General features: G+C 34.1%; 3 protein-coding genes across 7 annotated transcripts; 2 read left to right on the forward strand and 1 right to left on the reverse strand.

Annotated features, from left to right (window-relative positions):
• The first annotated feature begins 1175 nt into the window (after window positions 1–1175).
• On the forward strand, window positions 1176–15137 carry LOC107893464 (CHD3-type chromatin-remodeling factor PICKLE). 4 transcript variants are annotated; one of them, XM_016818464.2, is made up of 31 exons: window positions 1176–1355; window positions 3047–3196; window positions 3482–3619; window positions 3715–3869; window positions 3942–4103; window positions 4566–4813; window positions 4914–5009; window positions 5107–5243; window positions 5323–5535; window positions 5610–5717; window positions 6255–6305; window positions 6401–6500; window positions 6848–6990; window positions 7091–7194; window positions 7391–7529; window positions 7655–7824; window positions 7997–8063; window positions 8140–8262; window positions 8768–8877; window positions 8962–9043; window positions 10044–10241; window positions 10470–10611; window positions 10708–10813; window positions 11005–11079; window positions 11697–11758; window positions 11851–11927; window positions 12072–12202; window positions 12928–13303; window positions 13738–13870; window positions 14233–14306; window positions 14465–15137. In XM_016818464.2, exons 2-31 carry the CDS (start codon window positions 3050–3052, stop codon window positions 14984–14986), a joined length of 4389 nt encoding a protein of 1462 aa, XP_016673953.1. In that variant the 5' UTR covers window positions 1176–1355; window positions 3047–3049; the 3' UTR covers window positions 14987–15137. The 4 variants fall into 4 exon arrangements, with proteins under 4 accessions (XP_016673953.1, XP_016673955.1, XP_016673954.1 ...); XM_016818466.2 differs by having other exon boundaries at window positions 13738–13863; XM_016818465.2 differs by having other exon boundaries at window positions 1184–1331.
• Window positions 15138–18561: 3424 nt separating this feature from the next.
• Window positions 18562–21064, forward strand: LOC107893463 (brassinosteroid-related acyltransferase 1). Its single transcript, XM_016818462.2, has 3 exons — window positions 18562–19077; window positions 19230–19709; window positions 20388–21064. The coding sequence occupies exons 1-3, from the start codon at window positions 18613–18615 to the stop codon at window positions 20889–20891; spliced, it is 1449 nt and encodes a 482-aa protein (XP_016673951.1). The 5' UTR covers window positions 18562–18612; the 3' UTR covers window positions 20892–21064.
• A 1140-nt stretch (window positions 21065–22204) lies between these two features.
• On the reverse strand, window positions 22205–26003 carry LOC107893462 (two-component response regulator ARR12). Of its 2 annotated transcripts, none has more exons than XM_016818460.2 (6): window positions 25458–26003; window positions 24891–25043; window positions 24283–24666; window positions 23954–24030; window positions 22808–23863; window positions 22205–22509 (listed from the first exon to the last, which is right to left on the reverse strand). In XM_016818460.2, the coding sequence occupies exons 1-6, from the start codon at window positions 25585–25587 to the stop codon at window positions 22468–22470; spliced, it is 1842 nt and encodes a 613-aa protein (XP_016673949.2). In that variant the 5' UTR covers window positions 25588–26003; the 3' UTR covers window positions 22205–22467. The 2 variants fall into 2 exon arrangements, with proteins under 2 accessions (XP_016673949.2, XP_016673950.2); XM_016818461.2 differs by having other exon boundaries at window positions 22205–22505; window positions 25458–25935.
• Between the last annotated feature and the right edge of the window lie 1177 nt (window positions 26004–27180).

Genomic DNA, 27180 nt, shown 5'->3' on the forward strand with positions numbered 1-27180 from the left:
GATACAAAGGCTAAAGCTTTTGTTGTGTTGATGGAGCTTATTCTTCACCATCTACTTCGAGTAGTTGTTAATTTTTTTCCCCTAAATTGTATGGTTTCATTTATTAATAAATTAACTAATTTACCTTTAAAAAAATTAAATTTTAACTTTTTTTAATAAACCAAATACCATTTAAAAATCATTTAAAAATACAATTTTATTCATTTTAAAATATTAAATGTATATGTATATTTTCAGTTATTTCTCAAAGTGAAAACACCATGATACCCGAATTAATTTGATGCCCTTAATTACAAAAAAAAAAAATTACAATTTTTTTATACCTTCCATATCAATAATTATAAAATTATAATTAAATTTGAAATGATTAATATACTAAAAATCCCTTAAACTATTACAATTTATTTAAACAAGTCCTTAAACTATATTTGTAGTTAAATAAATCTCTAATCTATGATTTTTTACTCATAAATGTCATTGATTTCAATATTAATTAATTTATTATTTTAAATTTTAGGCTCTTATTTAATTTCTTGTTAATACAATAGAAATTATATGCACTTTAACATTAACATAAATTTAAAAAAATAGTCATAATTTTTAAAAGAGTAATTAAGTGTATTACTAAGCACTTTTAAAAAAATTCAAAAATTTAAAATATTAATTTTTTACTTTTAAAATAAATTCTTTTATTTTTTTTATAATTTCAAAAGAGTAATTAAATGTGTTATATATATAAGCGCTTTTAAAAATTTTAAAAATTATTTTATTTGACTTTCAAAAAACATTAATTTATTTTTTATTAATAAACTGTTCTCGTTAAATTCATATATGCATTGAATATAAATTAATTTAAAAATCATAGGTTAAAGGGTTATTTAATTATAAAAATAATATAATGGCTTATTTAAAAAATGTAATAATTTAAGGGCTTTTTTAATAGATTAGCCATTCGAAATGGAGAGGGATGAAATATAAAATTTAGGGATTAGGGTTGGTTTTAGTGAAAAACTTCCTCAACGATGTTTTTCTAGTCACATATTTCTTACCAAATACAGCTCACCAAGTGTCATTAAATTATTTGCAATATGTAAATTACAGCAAAAAGGACAATAGTACCCTTCCAAATAATCCATATTATCAATTTATCATGCACTTCAAGGTAATTGCCTCAATAAAAACCGGCGGTTCCTGTAAATTTTTTTTTCCTTGCACAGTTTCAGGTTATTTTTATTTCTATTTCTTCGCGATTCTTTTCTTCTCCACCGTCTTTCCGCAATCTCGTTGAAACTACGGTTATCGGCTTCGATAGAGCTTTAACATACTTGAGGGTAATTTAGATCCCTTAATCCTCGGTAATTCGCTTTGTTCCCTGTACATTTGTTCTTACGTTTGATATAACAGTTCTTTAGATTCAAAGCACCTGAGAATGTTAGGGAATGAATGAGGTTTTAGTTTTAACTTCCTCGAAGCTCTGCCAAGTGGAGATTGCGTTTTTTTTTCTCTGTTTTCAATAATAATTGTTTCACTTTGATATGTTTGTTTAATTTTTGGTATTACTGTTTACGTATCAACTTGAAAGTTCAGTTTTAGGGTTGATAATTGGTGTTTCTAACATGATACTTTTATATTTTAGATGCATTCATATAAGTGAATGTATGACCTCCTCTGTTATGCTCAAGGTGAAGTTTGGTTGATAATTATAAACCAGTTTAACATACGGACATGAAACTGGTTTAGTTTATAGGATGTCTTTTGCATCAAGGCTTGGCGCCTAGGGTAATTTTCAACCCTATCTTTTTAGTTGATTCTGTTTGTTATTGTGATTGGATGTTTCAATAAACAATTCAAGATTTTCGTTCTTCTATCTTGACATTTTCATTTAATCTCTGTAGTTGATTTTTCACAATGATTATTTTCCTTCCTGGTACCGCCAATTTCATTGTTGTTCTGGCTTTGTTTACTGCATCATTAATCCAATGAGTTCTTTTGGAGGTGATGTATCACTTTCAGTTTCAGGTTAAACTACTTGGTGGTTTCATTAATTCTTGTGGTGTTTTGCCCTGATCTGAATGAGTTTTCTTTTTGAACTGTTTTTCTCATCATCTGGTAGTGTTTGGAGCAGAAAGCTCCATTTATTAGATTATTTTATCATTCACTGTTAACCATGTGGCTGTGTTACTAATAAGCTCCAAAATTGTGTATCTTCATTACCTTATCTCCTAACACTTCGTATCATTGTTGTCAAGGCATGCACCTAGTTGCAGCTATGCCTTGCAGTTCATTGCAGACAATAAAAGCTGTGTAGACCTTTCTGGGTGAGGTGCATTTGACCTGGCACACTTTTTTGCCCCTTCTAAAAAAATGAGAAAATTAGTCTCTATACATTAGATCAAAGAGCAAACTGATCATTTCTATTAAAAATTTCATTCATTTCTACTGTTAAAAATTGTTATGGCTCACAAAATAACCAAATAGTGACACGTGGTACCTCATGCTGACGTACAAGGACCAATTTTTAATGGTAGAAATGGATGAAATTTTTAACAGAATGACCAATTGATGCTTTGATCTATCGTATAAGGACTGATTTGCCTATTTTTTGTGTAGAGGGGGCAAAATGCAATCCAATTCCTAGGATAAGGGCCTCCATGTTGCTTTTACCAACTTAAATGCTATATCCATTCCTTTTTAAGTGCTTAGTAACTGCTTTTTTTAAAAATAAATTTGTTAATTTACCTACCATTCCTTTCTTATACACTTTCTGAAAGTGATTGCTAATTTTGGTATGGAAAGGTTTAAGAAAAGTAAGATTTTGGTATGGAAAGGTTTAAGAAAAGTAAGCACAATAATTAATTGTTTAAGATTTTGCTTTAAGTTCATTGTTTCTTAATGTTAGTTCGGAATACGGTCTGTATTTATTTTAGAACTGGACTGGATTGATGTTTACTTCTTATAAATTTTATTTTCACAAGTTATATAAGCAAACACTAGTCTTGGTACTTTATGGTTTTTAAAATATATATATATTGCATCATTGCTGCAGAATATGAGTAGCTTGGTTGAGAGGCTTCGGATTAGATCAGATCGACGGCCAGTTTACAAATTGGATGAATCAGATGACGATGCCGATTTTGTGTCTGGAAAATCTGGTAAAATTGAGGGGAATTTGGAAAAGATAGTCAGGACTGACGCGGTATGTTTTATTTTCTCTTCTGTATTATTGGTTTCTATGTTTCCTATAAACAACATTATCTCTAAATAAGATACTTATTTTTCCTTTCCTGGTATTGTGTTTAATCCTTGTATAACTGCCTTCATGCTATCAAATGCTGAAGGTCGATTGCAGAGGTGAATGCTGGCATGTTACATTCTTTGATTTTATGTTTTTGTTCTTAATTTTATTATGGGATTTTTCAAATGGTTGTTGGCAATTTAGTTTTACTTTCAATTTACTGCTTTTTAATGATTAAAATCACAGAAAGAGAAGTCATGCCAAGCCTGTGGAGAGGGTGAGAATCTCTTTAGTTGTGCAACATGTACTTATGCATACCATCCAAAGTGTTTACTTCCTCCATTAAAAGCTCCACTTCCTGACAACTGGAGATGCCCTGAGTGCGTACGTTTCAATAGTACTTTATGATATAGTCAATACATTTATTGAATAACTTTGATAGCTTACGGCAGCTAAGAATTACCTTTTTGCTCTTGCAGTTTAGCCCTCTGAACGATATTGACAAGATATTAGATTGTGAAATGCGTCCTACTGTGGCTGATGATAATGATGCTTCCAAGCTGGGTTCAAAGCAAATATTTGTGAAACAGTATCTTGTGAAGTGGAAAGGATTATCATATTTGCATTGTACTTGGTAAGTTTCTGGTTATTGTATTTAGTATGTTTATCAGCAAACACTGACTATATATCTGCTTGGCTGTGTTAGGGTACCTGAGAAGGAATTCATAAAAGCTTTCAAGTCCAATCCTCGTTTAAGGACTAAGGTGAACAATTTCCATCGACAAGTGGCATCAAACAATAGCTCTGAAGATGACTTTGTTGCCATTAGACCTGAGTGGACTACAGTTGATCGCATTCTTGCTTGCAGGTTCACCCATCTTAAACTGTCTTGCATCAATGATAATTATATATAGACACACTGACATACTCATCTAAGTTGCATGTCCTTTATTTTAATAATTTGATTTTTATTTGGATGATTGTTTCACTTTGAAAGTTTTCTGCTGGTTTGTTTTCTCTGTCTCTCTCTTTTGTTTTTTTGTTTGTGGACTTAGTTTGTATTCTTTTATTATGGTGGGTGGTATAAATGATATTAATTTAAAATTACTATGAGCTTGCAGAAAAAAAAATTGATTATCTCTTCTATTTAAAGTTGGAACATGCTGGTATACAATAATTATTCTTACTTATTCAACATCGCCTGAGTTGTGGATAGTGATTTTTTTTTACTGTTAGTAAATCTGGGTTGTTTTTTTCTGCTCTTTTTTCATCATTGGTTACTGGTTCAGTAGCTGATGTAGAATTCTGATATGCATACTAAATTCTTCAGGGGAGATGATGATGACGAGAAGGAGTACCTTGTCAAGTATAAAGAACTTCCCTATGATGAATGTTATTGGGAGTTTGAATCAGATATATCTGCATTTGAACCCGAAATTGAGAGATTTAATAAAATTCAATCCAGATCTCGTAAATCTTCTGCTAGTAGGCAAAAAAGCAGCCTTCAAAATGCTGTTGAGTTCAAGAAGTCAAAGGAATTTCAACCATATGAACATAGTCCTGAATTTCTTTCTGGAGGTACATTCTGATTTTTTCTCCTGCAATCTAGAACGTCTGAGTATGCTTATGCATAATTTGGTCATTATCAATTGCTAACAGCATTTTCATGGAGTTCTAGGCTCGCTGCATCCTTACCAACTTGAAGGGTTGAACTTCTTGCGTTTTTCTTGGTCCAAACAAACACATGTAATTCTTGCTGATGAGATGGGCCTTGGTAAGTAATGTTTGAGTAGAGGTTGCTTTTGAAGAAGTTCGAATAGTTTTTATCTTGATGATGGGGTTGCTAATTCTTTGCGTTTGTTTGGTTGCAGGTAAAACCATCCAGAGCATTGCATTTTTAGCATCACTTTTTGAAGAAAACATTGCTCCTCATTTGGTAGTAGCACCACTTTCAACACTACGGAACTGGGAAAGGGAGTTTGCTACATGGGCTCCCCAAATGAATGTTGTATGTACATGAAAAATATCTAATTATTAGTTTTGATTATCAATATATGCTATTTTGATTGAGGATTCACATGATGCAGGTTATGTATGTTGGCACTTCCCAAGCTCGTGCAATTATAAGGGAATATGAATTTTATCATCCAAAAAATCATAAGAAGATCAAGAAAAAGAAATCTGGTCAAATTGTCAGTGAAAGCAAGCAAGATAGAATAAAATTTGATGTCCTGTTAACATCATATGAGATGATTAACTTGGACACAACATCGTTGAAGCCAATAATGTGGGAGTGCATGGTAAGTTTCATTGCTCATCGAGTCTGTTTGATAGTTCTTAGGTGATTTTTGCTAATACTTGCACCATTGTGTAGATTGTTGATGAAGGTCACCGGCTCAAGAACAAGGATTCAAAGTTGTTTCTTTCACTGAAGCAGTATACCACTAACCACCGCACTCTTTTGACTGGAACGCCTCTTCAGGTATATTCTTTGTTTTTGGTATGACATTGGAGATGGTGAATATTATACCAAAAATCATTAAAAGTTCAGATACCTAGATTTGGATGACACTTTACCATGCTTTTTCGGTGAATTGTGAATATGCTCTCCAGCAATGGCACAATTATGTTGCATGTTGTTCCTTTCAACCCATGTTTTGTGACATACTTTCTTTCTGATGTCTCAAGATGAAGATTTGCATTCCAAGTCTTTCAGTTAATTGGTACTCTTTTTAAAGTTGTTTTGATTACCTTTTAGGTAGTCCATTAAACTTTCATCTGAGAGAATTTTCAAAATTTGAGATTTTGATGTTGAGAAATAAAGACAAGAAGCATATTTTACTTCTTTTAAGAACTGGTGCTAACCGATGTACTTAAAAATATGCATCCAGTGTGTTGTGTTTCTATTGAACTAAAGTGGAAGCTTGTTTAGGAAGAAATTGCTCATCTCTGGAAGTGTCTAGACAACTTTTTGTTTCTATGATCTATGACTTACTCGTGGATATTTGTTTGGTTTTAGAACAATCTGGATGAACTTTTCATGCTAATGCACTTCCTTGATGCTGGAAAGGTTAGTATCATGTTTGCTTTGTAGAATATGGATTGTTAATCAAGAAGGGTTGCAGGAAGAATTTACAAGTCTTTATTTTGTTCACCTACTTGCAGTTTGGAAGTTTAGAGGAGTTCCAGGAGCAATTTAAGGATATCAGTCAGGAGATGCAGATTTCAAGACTTCATGACATGTTGGCCCCACATCTCCTTAGAAGTATATATCTTAAACCTTTCCACACAGGACCATATGTATTATTGTGCTTGTTTAGCTACATACTTCTCCTTGTAAACAACATTTTGTCTAACTGCTACTGGCTTTGATTTCACTACCCCATATCCTATGTGCAACTTGTTTGTTGTTGAACACCTATTCCTGCAAAGCAATGCAGACCATTTTGCTTTTGGTTTCCTTTTTCTTTTGATTCAGTGGGCTTTGGTTTTATTGGGAAATAATATACTTTTTCTCAGACTTGCTAAAGCTATAGTTCCTTGATCCATATTTGTGTATTTACTGGTTCAACTTATGGTCTTGCTGAAAAACTAGTTATACTATAAATGCAGGGCTGAAGAAGGATGTCATGAAGCAACTTCCTCCCAAGAAAGAACTTATTTTACGTGTTGATTTAAGTAGCAAGCAGAAAGAATATTACAAGGCGATTTTGACTCGTAACTATCAGATACTTACCCGACGTGGTGGTGCACAAGTAAGTTCACACATTATGAAATAAATTTCTTCTGTCCCCCACCACTTTGTTAGCTTGGCCGAGTGCCCTACTACTTGGCTAATGTATGTTCCTGGATTAGATATCTCTCATTAATGTGGTTATGGAGTTGCGAAAGCTATGCTGTCATCCCTATATGTTGGAAGGGGTAGAACCAGATATCGAAGATGCAAATGAAGCTTACAAGTAAAGTTATATGTGTACTTTTGTGCTAATTTATTTGCTTTTCTTTGTTATGATAAGAATTGCTTATCTTATCTGCGCTGAAAGTATTCTTATGTACTTGCAATATCTATTTTAGACTTCTAGTCATCTAAATTTATGTCCTGATCTATTGAATGTCCATATTTTCAACTTCTACCATTTCTTTATGGCTTTACAGACAGCTCCTGGAATCCTCTGGGAAATTGCAACTGTTGGACAAGATGATGGTAAAGCTTAAAGAACAGGGTCATAGAGTTCTTATATATTCACAGTTCCAGCACATGTTGGACTTACTGGAGGATTACTGTACTTACAAGGTGTCAACATGATACTGTTCTTGTTTACATCATTTGCATTAGCATGCTTTTTTATGCTAAAATGGTTGGTTCTCCAACTCATGGTGAAATTTTACTTATTATGTTGTCCTTTTTTGACTTTTCAGAAGTGGCAGTATGAACGTATAGATGGAAAGGTTGGTGGGGCTGAGAGGCAAATACGCATAGATCGGTTTAATGCCAAAAATTCTTCCCGGTTCTGTTTTTTGCTTTCCACTAGAGCTGGTGGCTTGGGTATAAATCTTGCAACTGCTGATACGGTTATCATATATGATAGGTTGAACAATTACCTTCTTATATTTGCTTTCCATCTTTTGTTTTCCTTTTTTTTTTTTTTTATCTGTTTGTGGCTGGAGTTTTATATGATGGAAATGTTTTCTTTCATAATGGTTTATTTTTGTTTCACTATGTCCCACTTAAAGAGTTTAAATATATGTCATGCTCTACAGTGATTGGAATCCCCATGCTGATTTACAAGCAATGGCTAGAGCTCATCGACTTGGACAAACAAACAAGGTTAAAGTTGATTCCTTGATTTGTATAAGGCAGCCCTTGATTGAGAATTAGATAATGAGCCTTATCTGTGTTATAGGTGATGATTTATCGACTCGTAACAAGAAGATCCATAGAAGAAAGGATGATGCAGATGACTAAGAAGAAAATGGTTTTGGAGCATCTTGTTGTTGGTAGGCTAAAAGCTCAAAATATTAATCAGGTATTGTAAGTTTATGCTATAATGTGGGCTCCACATGATGATAGAAACATTACATGGTTTAGAGGCATCTATAACTTGCAAAGTCTATACGTCAAGTGTGGTTATATATTATTAAATTTGAATAAAGTAGGGATTTGAAGAATAATTTGAAGAGTTATAATTTGATAGTTTGTTGGAAAATGACACCATGTTAATACTCAATGGAAGGAGATTGTCATTTGTGCAATCCCTACCAGTGATGTAAATGCATTTTTCTTTGGCTATCCTTGCTAAGTGCCTGTGCAGTGTCAATAAGCCGGTTCTGTGCTGTGACTTCTGGAAACTTCAACCCTCTGTGCATTTTCCATTTCTCATACTTATCTATTGAATGAGAGCAAGTTGTTTGGTGTTTACTTAGAGATGGGTTAAGAAGTACAATTTTACTGTCACATCTTGCTTTTTCACCCCCCAAAAAAGGAAACACAATCATGTAGCTAAAAAATTAATTTGTTGTTTTTTTCTTTAGGAAGAGTTGGATGATATCATCAGATATGGTTCAAAGGAACTATTTGCTGATGAGAATGATGAAGCAGGGAAGTCTGGTCAAATTCATTATGATGATGCTGCTATCGATAGGTGATCTATATATCTCTATTTTCCCTACAACTTGATTGATGTCTTCTTCAGCTTTGAAGTTCAATTCTTTCTCCCTTTTGATAGATTATTGGATCGTGAACAAGCTGACAGTGAAGATGCTTCAGTGGATGACGAAGCAGATGATGAAATTTTGAAGGCCTTCAAGGTTATCTCTATCTTTATATCCTAACTTGTAATTTAGTCATTGCTTATTGGTTATGCATCCTTCTTCTTACTGGTTTGTCAATTAACATGGCTTGAATAATGGTACATGCATTGGTCTAAAATGTGTATTATATGTATTAATAATTGAATTGCTTTCGAAATTCACACCATTAAAATACCAAATTTAGCACGTCTAAAATAAACAGTTTTTTGAAGAAAGAGTTTATCTCAGTGCATCCCTGGTTACATGCATTGGCCTGACTTGTTTTGAGTGCCAAAATTTAGTAATTGTCGAGAGTCTGCCTTGCATGGCACTTCATTTTGCAGAATACCTCTACTGACATAATATTTAGTGCAATGACAGCAGATTGGGTTCTTGAGGTTGTTTTTTTATGGATTTCAGTAGTGATGCCACCAAATTCTCTTAAGATATTTTACTTTGATGGAACATTCTTTCACTTGGTATTATATTTTGTACCCCTAGGGATCATATTCTAGCATATTCAGAAGGCTTTTTATTTCTTTCACTTGCTTTTTGACAAATTAGACATTGGCTAGAGCAAGAGAGAAATCATTTAGATGATTTTTTTTTTTTGGGGGGGGGGCGGTTGAAGGAAATCTGTTCCAATGGTAAAAATAGGAGCTGACACAAGCATTGGATCTTTTGTTTGTTCTTTGTTCATAGATGACTGGTGTACACTTTGGTTTGGATGTATTGGGAATGGATCGTTTATTTTTTCGCCATTTTCAACGAGTAACATTTAGAACATTAGTAGGTATGATGTCTGAATTGGAAAATGATTTGAGCAGGTCTGACCATTAGATAATTGACTTTTCTTGGTTGGATTGCCCATACAGAGAATTTTACTAACTATAGAGACAATATATTGATGGTGTTGCTAGTTTGTTGAATCACTTGGATTTACTGCATTGAGTTGTTGTTGTCTATATTTTGCTGCCTTTGGTTTCTTAGAGAAAAGAACTGCTGTTATTTGTGGCAGGTTGCTAATTATGAAGTTATAAAGGAATCGGAAACTGTTGCAGAGGAAGAAACTCAAAATGTGGCTGTTGAAAATAAAGATACTACGAACAATTCTGAAAGAACAAGTTACTGGGAGGAGTTGTTACGAGACAGATATGAAGTTCATAAAGTTGAGGAGTTTAATGCTTTGGGAAAGGGAAAGAGAAGCCGTAAGCAGGTATATTTCTAGTATCTACCATTACATCAAAATTTGATCGAGCCAGATGTTGGTTTGTTTAAGGTGCCTCAGGAGTTGAATGACTTAAACTCCAACCTGATTATGTTTTTGTGCTGGTTCTTAATGTTATGGTAGTACTGAATTGATTTCCTTGTGGTATCTTTGGAAGATTTATATTCTATTATTTTTTGCTAAGGAATTTAACTTCTGCTCTCTGAATCTCTTCAGATGGTTTCTGTTGAAGATGATGACCTTGCTGGTTTGGAAGATGTAAGCTCTGATGGTGAGGACTTTGAAGCTGAAGTAACCGATGCTGATACTTCAGCTGTAAATCAACCTGGGAGGAAACCTTACAAGAAGAGAATTCGTGGTATGTTTTGCCTGTCCTCATAAGATGTCAATGTCAGTAAGAAAAGTTCATCTATTATATTTTGATCAATTTTCTGATTTCCAACGACTTTTGTAGTGGATAATACGGAGCCCCTCCCTCTAATGGAAGGTGAAGGAAAATCATTCAGGGTGCTTGGTTTCAATCAGAGTCAAAGGGCCGCATTTGTACAGATATTGATGAGGTCAGTCTTTCTCTAATAATGTTTTGGGTTCTATTTGATGAATTGTGAACTTCTCCCTTCCCTCTCTTTGGGTTTGTGAATGTCATTTACTAGCCTTTTTACTTTACGGTTATGATTGCAAGTTGAAGCTTTGATGGGTTCACTATTCTGAGTCTCATTGTGGTGTTTTGCTTGGAGTAATTTATTTTCAGGTTTGGGGTCGGGGATTTTGACTGGAAGGAGTTTGCATCTCGCTTAAAACAGAAGAGTTATGACGAAATAAAAGAGTATGCAGAGTGACTTCTTCTTCTTTGTTTATGTGTTGCCAGATCTGCATATAATATAGATGTTTTGAACATGCTATACTGCTACTGGTGGTGGCATTTTATGTTCATTTGCTATATTGGGTTTGAATGGTCTGGCATTAAAAAAATACAGCAGTGGGGTTTTTAACTTCTTATCAGTTGGGTGTGTTGTTGAATGGGCAGGTTGTCAGAATTCATACTTGTTTGCTTTAAGCTTTTCACTTCTATTGACCGGTTCCTACAATCTATCAATTTAGTTTCCTTTCTTACAATTTGCTTGTGTCAATCTTATTCTCTTGCTATATTTCTTTTACGGATGTGTGAGATCATGAGAGCACCACATATCAATTTTTTTGCTATTGGGTTTGAACTGTTTGTGCATATATGATTGTAGAAAATACAGATGTGGAGTTTTTTACTTTCTATCAATCAGGCGTTCTGTAGAATGCGGTGGTTGCCAGATTTCACTCTATCTTGCTCATATAAGCATTTTTCATCTCCTTGTCTTAATCCTATTTGTCCTTTTTTCTATTGCTTTCATGAGAGCATGAACGTACAAAATAGTGACTTATAGTCCTCGTCTTCTATCTTATTTTCAGTTATGGTACTCTTTTCCTGACGCATATTGCTGAAGATATAACCGATTCTCCTACATTTTCCGGTGATTGATCAGTGCTGCGTGGCTCTTCTTCTTCTTTACTTTCAATTTTTTATTTCTTCCCTTGGCGTTTGACATTTGGTCTTTGATTGTAGATGGTGTTCCTAAAGAAGGTCTTAGAATTCAAGATGTCCTAGTTAGGATTGCTGTCCTGCTTTTAGTAAGTGAGAAGGTAAGTGTTGCCAATTTGGATTCTTAAAGTTTGAATCTTCACTTTTTTCTTTGTTATAAATTTCAAAAGTGAAAAATCATGTTCCTTGGAGAAATGTTGACTTTCATGATGAGATAAATTTTTTTATGTTATTTTGAAAAACAGGTGAAGGATGCATCAGAAAAGCCTGGCACCCGTCTTTTTACTGATGATATTATGATGCGTTACCCAACACTAAAGGGCGGGAAATTTTGGAAAGAGGAACATGATTTGCTGTTACTGCGCGCGGTTTTAAAGTATGTATCTCTGAAGTTCTTGGACAATAACTGCAGCTACTGTATGTTGCGGTTATATTTCTGATGCATTTTCATTTTTTGTAGTCAACAATGAAATATTAGATTGGTTGACGAGGAAAATGACGTTTTACAGTCAATCTTTCTCAAATGTCTTCTTAACTGTTGAGGTGCATTGTTGGAACCCCATCCTTTTCTGTAAATAAATCATGTTCTGAAGCTTTTTGTACTCTTGAAGTGATGATCTCATGGTGCAACTTGAATTGCACCCCTAACATACTTGTTTTTGAACCAATTTAACTCCATTGTGGCTCTGTGCATCAGACTGCTCTTTGTGTGGTTTATTATTGGGGAGTCTTAGATGTAAAAAGAAGTAAAGCATGTGCTATGTACATTAAGTCTTGATCTTTCTATGTCCGTGTAATGAGGTACAGTGGGACCTAAATTAGTTCCATTATGTGCTGGTGCCCGTCTGATATGTTCCTATGCTAGTTGCTTCTGCCTGTTGGTATCATACATTATACAGAGGTTATAAAGGACATATGCACAAATTGAGTGATAATTTGCATAAAATTTATGAGAGCCATTAGTGTTGAACCAGATTTATGCATGATATTGTCTAGTCTTGTTTTATTTACTCTAATGCAATTGTTATAATGTCATGAGTTGAAATTTGAGTTGCACTTTATATTAATACTGTCGCCTATGTCAACTCCTTTTACTGTTAGGCATGGGTATGGAAGATGGCAAGCCATTGTTGATGATAAAGACTTGAGGATTCAGGAGGTGATCTGTCAAGAGTTGAATCTTCCCATCATAAATCTTCCTATTCCTGGGCAAGCTGGTTCTCAAGTGCAAAATGGTGCTAATACAACAAATATAGAACCAACAGGAACCCAGACTCATGGAAATGGCTCTGGTAATGATGTGGGAGGTGAGGTAGCCCAGGGAGTTGCTGATACTGTGAACCAAGCGCGAGTATACCATGATCCTTCTATATTGTATCATTTTAGAGATATGCAGAGAAGGCAGGTTGAATATGTCAAGAAAAGGGTGCTTCTCTTGGAAAAGGGCCTCAATGCGGAGTATCAGAAAGAGTTTTATGTAAGTTGAACTACTGCTAACAGAAGTTCTGGCTCAAGCAATTTTTAGGAACTTTGGCTTATAGTGCTATGCTTTTTGACTTCCTTTTAATAATGGTGAAGAAAACATCATCTTATTACATGTAATGACATCCATCTACAGTGAAAAAGCAAGTAAATAATGAACGAATATGATCAAGTAAACAGAAATAGGTTGCTTTTTTTTTTTTTTATGGGGACAGTTTGATGAACTGTGCTCATCCAGCAAAATTTTTTCCCACTTCAAGAGCCTGAATTCCTACACATTTTATGAGCCTAAGCATCATTCTTAATTATTACTCCATTATTGTTACCCTATTTTTTTTTTAAAAATTTTTGCATGAACATTGAAATTGCATGAATTTTATTGATGCTTGTGGACTTACTGTTTGCTCTTATCCTTAAATGTTCTCTTAGGGTGAGATGAAAACAAATGAGGTGGCAAGTGAACAGCAAGAGAATGGAAAAAGAGTCGCAGACATGTCAAATGCAAGGACAACAAAGACCCCTTCACAAGTGACTGACTGCTTACCACCAATAGAAGTAATTGGTTAGTTATAATTTCATGAATCATAAAATTGGTTTACTGTAGCTCTTTACCTCTTCACATATATGATTACCATTGTCATATAAAGATGAGTGAAGGAGAGATTCCCACCCCCCCCCCTTTTTAACTATAGGTAGTTCCCTATCCGGATTAACAGATAATCATCTGTAGTCCGAGTAAGAACAATTACACATGGTTAATAATCTAAAAGGAGGATAGATAAAAGAAAGAGAGCTAGTCCTGTATTATCTTCCCTTCACCTTTAAGCTTTCTTTTTGTTGGTTAAAGAATTCCTGTGATTGGTGGTATGATCTTTTACTGTTCCCAAGTTTGCTTTTGTAATGAAAAGAATTATCCTTTTACAGCTTCAGAAGAAATTTCAGCAGCTGCTTGCAACAACGATGCAGATCGATTGGAACTGCCTCAGCATTACAATAAGGTACACCATTGTGTTTGAAGGGGCTTGAACATACAGGATGACACTAATAGGATGTTGTTTACTCCTTGTTCAGCATCCTAGAAATGGAGGTTGTAGCAGTGAGGCCGAGGCCATGTTTTTAATTAACAGGCATTCTTGTTTTTTCCAATTTGATGCAGATTTGCAAGATATTGGAGGACAATGTTCATGAAGCAGTTCAGTCAAGCCTCAATCTAAAGAAAAACCTCCATACATTGGAAGAAATTTGTGGGGACATATCTCGAATTCTTTCACCTGCAGAGCAGCCTGTAGTCAGTACTGCTGCAGGGTCACAGAGCTGCGCAGCAAGGTCCATTTCACCACCTAACCAACAGCCTGCCATTGTGACCGAAATTGAGATGGAGGACTCACAAAGAGAATCTGAGCCTGAGAAACCTGCTATTGTAGAAGTAACTGATAAAGATTTAACCAGTTCTGATCCACTTAAAGACAGCGGCAAAATTGAGGATCAAGATTCGAGCTTGGATCCAGTGGAAAAAGCAGCAGATTCATCTCAGACGCAGACTACTGGAAATGATGTGATGATGGAAGAAACAGGGAAAGAAGACGGCACCAGGACTCAATCCGAGGCTATAGCTAGTGAAAATGAAAGGGAAAGTGCAGAGAAATCTGAAGCAGGGGTCATTGTTTTGGATGATTAAATTAAAATGTGATACAATAGATGATTTATTGAGAGGCTATAATATTCCTTACCCAAAACTTGATTTTCTTTTAATAGTTACCTTCTACACAAATTCTTTCGTGCTTTAAGCAAGCTTAAAGTCTAGTGTTGTATAAAGATTAATTTGGTTATATTTTGTTTAAAATTTTTAAATGCTCATTTAAGATCAAAGAAAATCCAGAAATTTGGTTCTAGAAATTCAAGAAAAAAATAGAGATGAAATTGAAAGCAAACAAAGATGTAATTCACTAATAAGATTTGGCAAGAATTATAAGATTGTTATGATAATAATAAACATAACACCATACTTATGACGTGTATAATTAGATACTGGTAACATACAACAAATTCAACTTCAATCAACTTGAAATACCCCTAATGAGAACATTGCAATCATCTTTTGCTTCACAATAAGTAAATTAGTTAACAAAAAGTGTTTGTTAATTGTTACTTGCAATCATGTTTATGTATAATCGCTATATTTGTAGCTTGTGAGCCCACCTCGCATGCTTGTGGCTTCTCAAGCCTTTATTTAAAAGGACCATCTTGCATGATGAGATATTTGTGAGTTCAAAATTTTGTGAACGCGAACCATCAAAATTATTTAGTTGACATTGAAAGGGAGACTATCATTCACATTATATGAATATCTATTCTCCATACATTACAATCTAGACATAATTAAGACCTATCTAGGACAATCTACAACAATAAGACATTAATAGATTAACTAATGAGTAAGGAGTTTGAAACCAATACAAGGGTGAATTATTCTAGAGAACCACTTTTAAAGGCTTTTGGTCCCCTAATAAAAGAACCCAGACTCCTCCTCTAGTTAGACTCTCAACTCTCTCCTTTCTTCTCCAACTCTTTCCTAATATTCACATTTTGATCAACCTAATTATCTTACAACCCTCCTCCCTTCGGATGAACGGGTCCCGAACCACTATTATCCCCGTCTAATCACTTTCGATCCTCTGAATTAGGCACAAATGATGTATCTCAACAACTTCCCTATGATCCAAACTTCTCTAACACCCCAAATTTCCCAAACTACCAAAGCCAAGCTCCCTAAGGAAACAAAAACATTGGTTCATAGATGTTTTTAAAATTTTGAATTCTTGATGTACTAAAAAATTTTCTCAATTAATATGCCCATGCTCCCTATAGAAGATATAACTTACACCATTAGATGCCTTCAAATAGTATCATTTCGTTATGTTCAAAGAAATTCCTACTGCCTCAAATGATAGGGCACAGAAGCCTAAAGTATTAATGAATGTCACTTTATAACCTCCCCTTCAATTGGGGGCAATTGTTATACCTATATCTTGCGAGTCCTCACCTTGCAAGTTGAGACACTCATGAACCTTAGATCTCGCAAGTTTAGGACCTTGTGAGTCTGAACCGTCCCACATACCTAACATGGAAATGATGATTGTCATTCACACGTCATGTATATTCATTCCCCAGACATGTCAGCTTGAACGTTAGCACCTATTTAAGACAACTTATGATACTAAGACATCAATAGACCAATTAACTTGTAAGAAATTTAGGACCAATATGAGAGTGACACGTGAAGCTTCAGGAACTATTACAGAAAATCTCTTTAAAAGCTTTTGGACCTCAAGAAAAGAGACCAAGACTCCACTTCTAACTAGACTCTCTACTCTCATCTCCTCTCCAAGCTTTACCATCATTCATATTTCGATCAACCTAATTATCTTACGGCTCTCCGTTTTTTAACTCAACTATTTTGAACCACTTCAAATCCTTATATAACAATAATATCTATAAGTATAAACAATGAGACTTCGAATTAATAAAGAAGTTGAAGCATTGGTAATGTGAAAATCCTACGTTTTAAGTACTACCGATATAAAACATGTATAAACAAATTAATTTATTGAATTAATTATTCAATTTTAATATCCCAAACTTTTTATTTACAATTTGACTACCAGCATCCATATAAAAATAAAAAATAAAAATTTTGGCTTCGAATGTTGACCTTTCAAGAGAGCATAATATTCATTGGTGAACACGATTTCATGGTTCTTTATCTTTCAAACAAGGCCAAAAAAAAGAATATCTTCATTTCTTAATTCTTATGCTTAATTTCCTCGCCTACCCAACTTTTCGTATAATGTTTTGTTTTCTGCAACTAATTAAATTATTTAGACCCAACAAAAGGAGACTGCGAATTTTTTTCTGTTTTCCTAAATGGTTCAAGGTAGGGTATCATTCAAATATAGCATGGCAAAGGCAAACTTATTTTGAAGCTTTTACAAGGAAAGTGTTTAAGGCCCATGAAGCTTATACAAGACAAAGGGTAACATTAATGCCAAGTTTTAAATCAGTAAAGAACTGGATCAAACCATGCATGTCACTGCTCATCCACAATGAAATACTATTCAATATTACTGTTTACCACTACTTATTACTTTGTAGACATGCATGCAAGCATATCAGCATATGTAAGGCTGGAAGGGATACACTCTGTACAAAAGAATACAGTCCTTTCAAGTATCCTCTCGTGTTCACACTTTATATATATAAAGAGAGAGGGAAATTGCAGGTGATCTGCCGAAAGAAGGATATTTCATATATGTTTGTGCAAACAAATTAGGATTTGTAAAGGAGAAAAAAAAAGTGGATGAGAAAAGTAGGAAAATAAAGAGAAGAAAAAAGAAGAAGAATATGTAAGAAACCCTGGAAATCAGGCTAAGTGCTGGGAAAGTAGAGACAACAACAGACACCTTTGCTCTTCTTATACACGCATGCTCTTACTTTACTATTCATACATACTTACATACGTACATACTTATATTATATATATACATACATACAGCAACATGCCAACCTGTTTATATATACACATATAATACAAGTGAATAGAATCTCACTGAACTTTTAATAATCCATCAAAAGCGCTGAATGTGGTTAATTCCTGCTGGGTTTTGTTCTGTACAATGATTCACTTATGATTATATATACAGTACTTGATTATAATATAACTACAAAACAACTCAATATTATTACGTTTCAGTGTATATGTGCTTATAAATCTTACTTAATTATTGGTATTGTTCATTGTTTATTATTATTGAACCTTTTTTTTTTCTTATTTGCTTTAGAGTTCAATCAAAGCCTACTAACTTTGAAAAGAATACCGCAGGAAATGAATAAAAAATGATAACCAGAAACCCTAATTTTTTTTTTTATGATTAGATTCTTGCTAGACTCGCAAAAAAAGGGTTGATTGGGTCCCATCATTTGTTGTTCTCGTGAGAGTTTGGGGCATATACAAGCACTGTAAATCCCTTGGTAGTGCAAACCAGATAATACAGTCGGCATTTTCATACACAAATATTAAATACAGTACCATCACATCAACATGCAAAACATTAATTAATCAAAGGCTAGGATTACAAACCATTAATATTCTACATTCTTTATAATAAAGTCATAAATAAATCCATAAAGAAACATAGGGTTGGCTACTTGGAAACCTAAGCTCTTTGCCTTTATAAATGTTCTTGTCATTTCTCTTCTATTTCTCACAACAAAATTAGAGAGAGCAACAAAGGGAAAAAAACATTCATGGCTACTAAAAAACATGATGATCATGAGAATTATCCAACTGTTTTGGTTACCAAGACAGTTACCGTACACCCAAAACCCTTGTTGCATCATCCACAACAGATTCTCCATCTTTCCAATTTGGACAGGCAGTGTCCGATGTTAATGTACGTCGTTTTCTTTTACAAACCTTGTTTTGCTTACCAGAACTTGTCTCTGGGCTCCATCTTCAACAGCTTGAAATCTGGGTTGGAAGAGACACTTTCTATATGGTATCCAGCTGCAGGTAGGTTGAGCTTGAACCAAGCTGATGGTAAGCTTAATCTTTGGTGCAATAATGGTGGTGCAGTTCTAGCTGAGGCAGTCACCACTGCGAAGATCATTCAACTTGGTGATCTTTCTCAGTACAAGGAATTCTTTGAGCGATTGGCTTACAAGCCTGTCTTTCAAGGGAACTTCTCGCAGATGCCTTTAATTGTTGCTCAGGTGAGATCATTAATTTTCCTAGGGCCTGTTTTGTCCGTTTCTTTTCAGATTTAGCCCGGCTTTTGTTCCGTTCTTTATCCGCTGTGCACTAAATTGGTTGAATTCTACCGTGTTATTGAATAGAAATATGCAACTTTCATTGTATGATGTAGATCACGAGGTTTGGGTGTGGAGGTTACTCGATCAGTATCGGTGCAAGCCACTCGTTGTTTGATGGACCAGCCACCTATGATTTTCTGCGTGCATGGGCTTCAAATTCTGCAATTTTGAAAGAAAAGAGAAGCACTTTGCAGATTTACGAACCTGTGCATGAGAGGGGGCCATTGTTGGTGGGTACTCAGCATGGTCAGCAGCAGCTCACAAAATTGCCTGAAAGTGGGAGCTCGGCGCCAACAAGGGGTGCAGCAGCCATAGATCATCTACATCAGTTGATAAAACAAGCTCTCGCTGGTCCAGATATGAAGTTTGGCGGCAGCAACTTTTCCAACACAGGGAACTCCAATCTTGTTCTCAAAACATTCCACCTTAGTGGTGCAATGATAGAAAGCTTAAAAATCAAGGTCTTTGGCGGTGAAAGCAGGGGTAGCTTTTCATTTTCTTCCTTTGAACTCATTGCAGCTCACTTATGGAAGGTAAAACAATGTTTAATCTCAGTTTTCAACTGAAGGATCATTTCTAGCATTCGAGTGATTAAAAATTATATTGTTGATGTTGCTGGTCTATATCAATATCATATATGTTTATAAAAAGAGAGGAAAAAGTACTACGAAAGTCTTTATATTAGGAGTATAGATTGTATATTTTCCCGTATACTCAGAAATGGACAAGTTAGTTCCTATACATTAAATGAAAAAGCAAACAAGTCTTACTATTAGAAATTTCATCTATTTTTATTGTTAAAAACTGGTCTATGTATGTCAAAATGAGGTACATGTGGTACGTCCAATGTAATTGTTTGGTTATTCTATTAGCCATGCCAGTTTTTTTAACAATAAAAATGACTGAAATTTTTAACAGAAAAGGCCAATTTATTTTTTAATCTAATGTATAGAAATTAATTTTCTGGCTTTTTTAATAAAAAGAGTAAAATATAATTTAGCTCCTAATACAAAAACTTATGATGCTTTTACCAGGGTAGGTGAATAAGTTTAGTATTGTCTTCTCTACTTGAAAAACAAGCTCAAAACAAAGCTAGACCTCCATAGAGGATCTTGAGAGAGCTAGGGTACCACTTGAGCTCATAGCGCTCTCCACATGAAGACATACATACATATACATATTTAGAGTAACTGAAATGTTTTACACTCCAGGCAAGGACTAAAGCATTAGGAGTAAAGAAAGGAGCAATGGTTTGCTTGCAATTCGCAGTGGACCTAAGGAACAAGATGGTGCCGCCATTGCCAAAAGGTTTTAGTGGCAACGCTTTTGTACTAGCTTCCATAGCCTTAACAGCCGAACAACTGGAAGGTAGTAGCCATGAAGCTATCATAGAGAAGATAAAGCAAGCCAAGAACTCGATTACCAACGACTACGTGATTGCATATAACAAAGCATTAGATGGAGGAGCTGCTCAGGGCAGTCTCCCACCAATCAATGAGCTAACCCTAGTCTCTGATTGGACAAGGATGCCATTCCACACCATTGATTTCCTACATGGAGAAGCAGCTTATGTATCTCCATTACTCTCTCCAATCCCTCAGGTCGCATATTTCATGCAGAATCCCAATGATTTGAGAGGCATCGGTGTGAGGATTGGTTTGCCACCTCAATTCTTGAATGCTTTCTCTCATTACTTCCTTACCAATTTGCAATAAGTCCCTACAGTTTCCTGCTTTAAATTAAAATCAACTTCCTTTGGGGAGGTTAAGGGTGATCATTACTTTAGGACTATTATTACTAAATAAGGAGGATGTGCTATTGTTCTCATACTATACATAATAATATTTGAAATGTGTAATATTGAACTTTTTTTTAATATATAATTTAATACTCGATTTTGAAATTTTTTATTATTATTTAGGTAAATTACACATGTTATCTAATATTTATTGTTCTTTTTCTTTTTTGGTCACTCAACTATCAAAATATAAAAATTGATAGTTGCGTGACCAAAAAAAAAAAAGTCAACGGTTGGGTGACTAAAAAAGAAATGAGATAATAGTTGGGTTACTTGTAGTGTAATTTGTCTTATTTTTTTCATCTAAAGTGATTAATATATTTGACAAAAAGTTATACATTTTTGTAGGCAAAGGTAAATAGTATTAACTTTTATTTTTATTTGGTTTAAGTGTTTAATTTTTATTTTATGGTTGATTTAATGAAAATTCATAATTAATTAATAATATTAACAATTAACTTTCATTAAATCTACACAAAAATTCTAAACAAAAAAAAATCAATCATCATATTGTATTTAACAAATTCATAATTAATTCTAAGATTATTCTATTAAAAAATTATTAAATTAATTTTGAAATCCGAATTAAATACTCAAAAGTTAAGCAAATGTATAACTTTTGACAAATAAAAATACGACATTAAAAGTAAAAAAATCATATATTAAAAAAAAGTATCCAACTCAAGTATCAAATAATATATTAAACTTTTATATTTTTATTCAAAGCTATTATAACTTTTATATTTTTATTCAAAGCTATTATCAATTGAAAACTTGAACAAGCTTGTAGAAACAAAGCCCATATTTTTAATTTAAAAGTCCTAATACTCTTCATAAATTTAAAATTTAATTATTATATTTTTATTTCTAATTATTTAGTCATCGTTCTTTTCAGATTTTAAAATTTAAATTCAACTATTAAAATTATTTTAAATTCAAGTTCATTACAAGGTCACTTTTTTTTGTTACATGATTGTCAAATCGATTTTTTTATTTATTTCAAAGTATCGTACTAAAAAATTTAATAATATTAACATTTGTACATTTCAAGAAATAAAAATGCAAAATTTGTGATGAATACAGGAAAATAATATAGCATATTTTAAGGTAGAATGGGGTCCTGAAGAATCAGAACCTAGTATTTAATAATGAAACATGGTTAGCATAAAACATGGAGTAAAGAGTGTAGTATACAAGGCAAACATTATAATGCGTAGTTGGACCCATTAATTAAAAAACTAATATTTTTATTCATTATACAAATATTTAACAGGGCTTAGCAGGAGAAGTTGTTGCACTGAGAGCTCTTAAGAGATGTTATTAGGACAGAATAAAAAGTGCAAGCATTTGACAACAAAATCATGGCATAAAATAAAGATTATCATAGAGAGATTTTGTTTTCAGTTCACATGAGGCAAAACTACCAAAGAGGAGCAATGCTTTGTAAAGCAGATCCTTCTTTTGCTGTTAGTACAGAGGCTACATTCTAATCTTCATATGGAAGTCCTTAGAGAATAACCGTTGCATCCGCCTTCCTGCAACAAAACGGACAAATTGGTCGGAACCTAATAAGACCAGCAAATAACACTGTCCTGTTCTAGCATGCTAGTCAGACACTTGGTGAAAAATTCGTACACTCTAGGCTATGAATGCTACTAAGCCCTAATGGCATTCCACTAAATTTGGTGGAGCATGTTTCGGCATGTCCTTTCTAGCATTGTTTCATATGAAAGATGATAACTTGTACGAAGTCTGCCATTTTGAGTTAATTCGATGGCTGAAACTGAGAAATATAATCTAAATATTGACTAAAGAAGAAACAACTAGCCTTACCTGTTTCATCATTGCACTTGCCAGATCTTCCAAGGAGCCGATGTTATCAGGAACATGACTTCCATGTGGCCGTGGTTGGAACATAAGATACCCTTCCTTTTCGATAACTGATGGCTCCATAATGGAGTTGTCACCTTCACCGTGCTTGATAGATAAGGGATCAACAAAGTTCAATGGTCCAACCGAATCCAAGTCTGTTGTCTTGTGGAAAATCGAGTTATTTCGGTCCAAGCACTGTCCCAACTGAATCATGGCACTGTTAATAGGGATCGAAGAGTTTATCGAAGCATGTGATTGGTAAGGGGCATCTTTTCTAGGGGCATTCCATTCTTGAGGAGCACTTCTGATTATTTGCCCTGCATTACAGTTGATCGGGGATGCTTGGCCTTGTGAGCCTGCTTTTGAATCCTGCAATTGGTTGGAAGCAGGAGCTATGGAAGTAAAGTCGGATAAAGCATTCCCATTTTGGAAGCCTATTGCAGAAACACTAGTATGTGAAGTGGCTTGCTGAGAGCTTCCTTCTAACATCAAGGAGTTGCTTGTAACACCAAGAAGTGGATTGTTGGAAAATCCAGTTATTCTTGCATCTACTAAATTACCAGAACCAGGGAAAACAGTCGTACTATCGGTAGTCGGCAGCTCTCCTATGTGGCCAACACTCTTGTTATGTTGTAGTCGATCAAGTTCTAGTGACATTGGCATACCTTGTAGAATGTTGGTATTATGGTTTCCAGGAACGAAAGATTGCAACTTGCTAAGATCATTAGTGGGATTACCCGAATTTTGCACGTGGCCTAATTGAATAGTTCCTGGAGATGGAAGGCCACGTATGCCTAACCCAGCAGGTGTGTTCAATCTTCCAAGCACCCCACTAGGTGGGAAAGATCTAAAGGCAGCATTGTGAAGCTGATCAGATCCAGCCAATGTATGGAAATTTCCAAGTCCATTCAGAGACCCCATCCGTAAATAGGCAGAATCTGCAGTGCCTAAGGCTGCCGCCATGTTTGCTTGTTGGTTTGCCACACAGCTGATTCTTTTCAGGTAAAGCCTAAATTTCTGTAACCAAAAAAAAAAAAAGAAAGTTAGCTTCCTGACAAGTTTCGGATCATAGTAACTAACTATGGCAGAAAAGGTCCGTGTTATTACCTGCAGATGGCTGGCGACATTTTCTCTGGTAAGCTTTTCAACATTCATCAATTCTAGGATCTTTTTAGGTACAGCCTCTGCATTGCAACAACTTGAAAAAGTTAAAACCAAAAGCTTCATTGACGAGCAGATTCACTGCAACTAGAACTGAACAGAGCGGTGAAACATCGATAATAAATGTTACAAGTAGAAACCGATAATGCAGGGGTCGACAGGTAAATTGATAATATTACACATTGAAAGTGAAGGATAGACATGGGAGTCAAAAGAACAATAGTAATAATATTAATGCCACAATGTAGCCAAAAGCTGAGAAGATAAGAACATACTGTCAATGCCCAACTGATTAACCGCTGCAACAAATTTGCGATGCAACTCCACTGACCAAACAACACGAGGTTTCTTTTGGGCTGATGGGTCCTCGTTATCATGGCCATTCTCGTCACGCTCGTAGTCCTCATCTTCATTCTGGTCTTTCCGCTTTTTGTTTAACTTCCCATTGTTATCAACATTCCCTATCCCCGCAGCCTCACCACTGTCTGGATGAGGCTTCTCTTTGCTGCCAGAATTACACCGGTCTTTTTTCTTTCTCCTCACTACATGTTGCCATATATTTTGCAGCTCCTCAATCCGAACAGGTTTCAGCAAATAATCACAAGCACCATGAGTAATCCCTTTCATCACAAGCTTCGTATCACCATTTGCAGACAACACTGAAGGCATTTAATCATATCATTAGTTAAAATATCCGACCCGGAATCCAAATGCCCTGAAATTTTTTGTCCATTTTTGCATAGGATAACCGAAATGATAGAAGTTGCATTAAAACCCCTTTCAAAGTCTAGAATTTATGCATGGCAGTTAGTCTAAAATGTTGATAAAAATGTCAAAAGTAATTAAAAGAAGCCAAAAAAGCAGAGCATTATTACTAGCTTACTTATGACAGGCAGGTCCATCTCAAGCCCCACATGCTCAAGTAACTTAAAACCATCCATGTCGGGCATGTGAACATCGCTGATAACCAAGTCAAACTTGTTCTTGTTTTCTCTTAACATCTTCAATGCTGTTTTAGCTTGGCTTGTTGTGGTAACTGCAAAATACACACATTCACAATAAATGAACCACTTTTATTGATGTTTTTAAAGATTCAAAATCCAAAAATGCATATTACACTGAATCAGTGTAGCAAAATTAAAAACAATGAACTAGGATTGTTGGAAAGCAAAGAATCCAAAATGGGAAAAAAAAGTTTATGCAAAGACATGATCTTTTTGGAGCACGAAATCACCAAATCATGAAAAAAGAAAAACCCCGAATCTAAACTATCCGTAGAATCGAATAGAAACCGGAAAAATGAGATCTTCCTTTAGATTTTTACAATGCAAATGTGATGAATGAAGCTCACAAAGATTTCACTGGAAACCCACTATACCGATGCAACTGCAAAACAATAAAAATCAACAACCCATTTCTATAAATAGAGATTTAAGGCAAAAAGACGAACCATGGTACTGGCATCGACGAAGAAGAGTTCCGAGCAGTAAAAGGCAAGTCGGGTCATCGTCAACGGCCAAAACTCGCATGCCAATTGGAAACTGATCCTTGCCTTCACTGCCTATCTGCTCTACCGTCATTTTTTTTTTAAGTTTTTTTTTTAGCAATATCAGAAACTATATTTCGTGGCTTAAGATTAAAGCCAGAAACTAAACTAGAATGAAAGAAATTTGAGACAAAAAGGCAGAAAGAGAGGGAGAAGTATTAGATTGTAATTAAGGGGTGAATTTAGAGAGACAGAAAGAGCAAGTGATTGTTCAAAAGAGAAAAAAAATACTGCCTTTAATATTTAAAAACAGACTGTAATCTGTATACTGGGTCTTAATCTCTGTATACTGGAATCTGGAAATTGACTGTGAAAATCGGGATTCACACGTTTTACTGAAATTCACTTTCAACGACTTTTGCTACCAAAATTTGCATTTTAAGGGCAAATGGGTTTTTATTTTCGAAGAAATTAAAAAGCATTCCTCAATTATTTATTTTATTTTATTTTTAAAAATTGGTATAATTCTAAATTTAGTTCTTTATGTTTACTTATTTTATCATTTTGATCTTCATTATTTTTACCACTTTGGCATTTAATCTTTAAAATTTTAATGATATTAATATGTGATATGATATTCTCCATGTACTTCATTATTAATTTATTTATATATATAAATATATTTAAAATTATTGAATTCTTTAATAATATATATTTAAAATTTTAGTTACACGTAAATTCCCATGTCAGATGTTACATTAGTGGTGTTAAAATTTTTGTAATTTAGACAATTTTTTAATCTAGAAAAAAGACTAAAATTTAAAAATTAAATGTTAAATAGAGTTATTTATGGGTCAGACCATTCGGTTTGGTTTGAAGGCTCGTTTGAAAAATGAGTTTGGACAAAAAATAAAGTCCGTTTAGAAAATGAGTAACATCTCAGGCAAAGGTCTTTTTTGCTAGAGCTCGGTCCGAATTTGCAATAAATAAATCATCTGTTGTTTTTTCACTTTTTATCACTGTTTTGTTAGCATTTCGCTATTATATTACTACTATTTTAATATTTTTAGTATGTTTGGTGTATTATATTATTTAAAATTTTTTATATAAAAAATAAAAAAATGAAAAAAAATTAGCATTTTTATCCAAGCTGGGCATGTGTAAAAATTTTAGGCCCATTTTTCGGACCCAGACCTATCAATCGGGCCTAAAATTTTATTAGGATCTGACTCATGGACAACTCTAATATTAAAGTAAAGTAGTAAAACAAATTAGGATTAAAGTAAAAAAAAAAATGTTAGATACTATTATGCCTTAATTTTATTTATGTGATATTTTGTCCAAAATTTGAGCTGAGTTATTTATTCAATCTTTTAAAAATTTACCATAAGAAATTGATAATGATTTGATAATTGAAATCTAAGATTATGATTTTGTTTACTCTTTAATTCAACCAAGTAATCTTCTACCATATATATACAAAATACGTTTTCTTTCCATTTTTATACGAAATAAAAATAATACAAATATAAGAATATCCAAACACAAATTATAAGGTTGATTGAGTCTGCTCGATTAATATGGATATTATTGTTAATGTAAAAGAATGTTGGTTCGAATATGCTGAAACGCATTATCTTCTTATTTATGCGTTGGGTTAGAGAGTGATTATAAGTAATTCATATGA

This window comes from Gossypium hirsutum, chromosome A13 (genome assembly GCF_007990345.1).
Source record: "Gossypium hirsutum isolate 1008001.06 chromosome A13, Gossypium_hirsutum_v2.1, whole genome shotgun sequence".
NCBI lineage: Eukaryota > Viridiplantae > Streptophyta > Magnoliopsida > Malvales > Malvaceae > Gossypium > Gossypium hirsutum.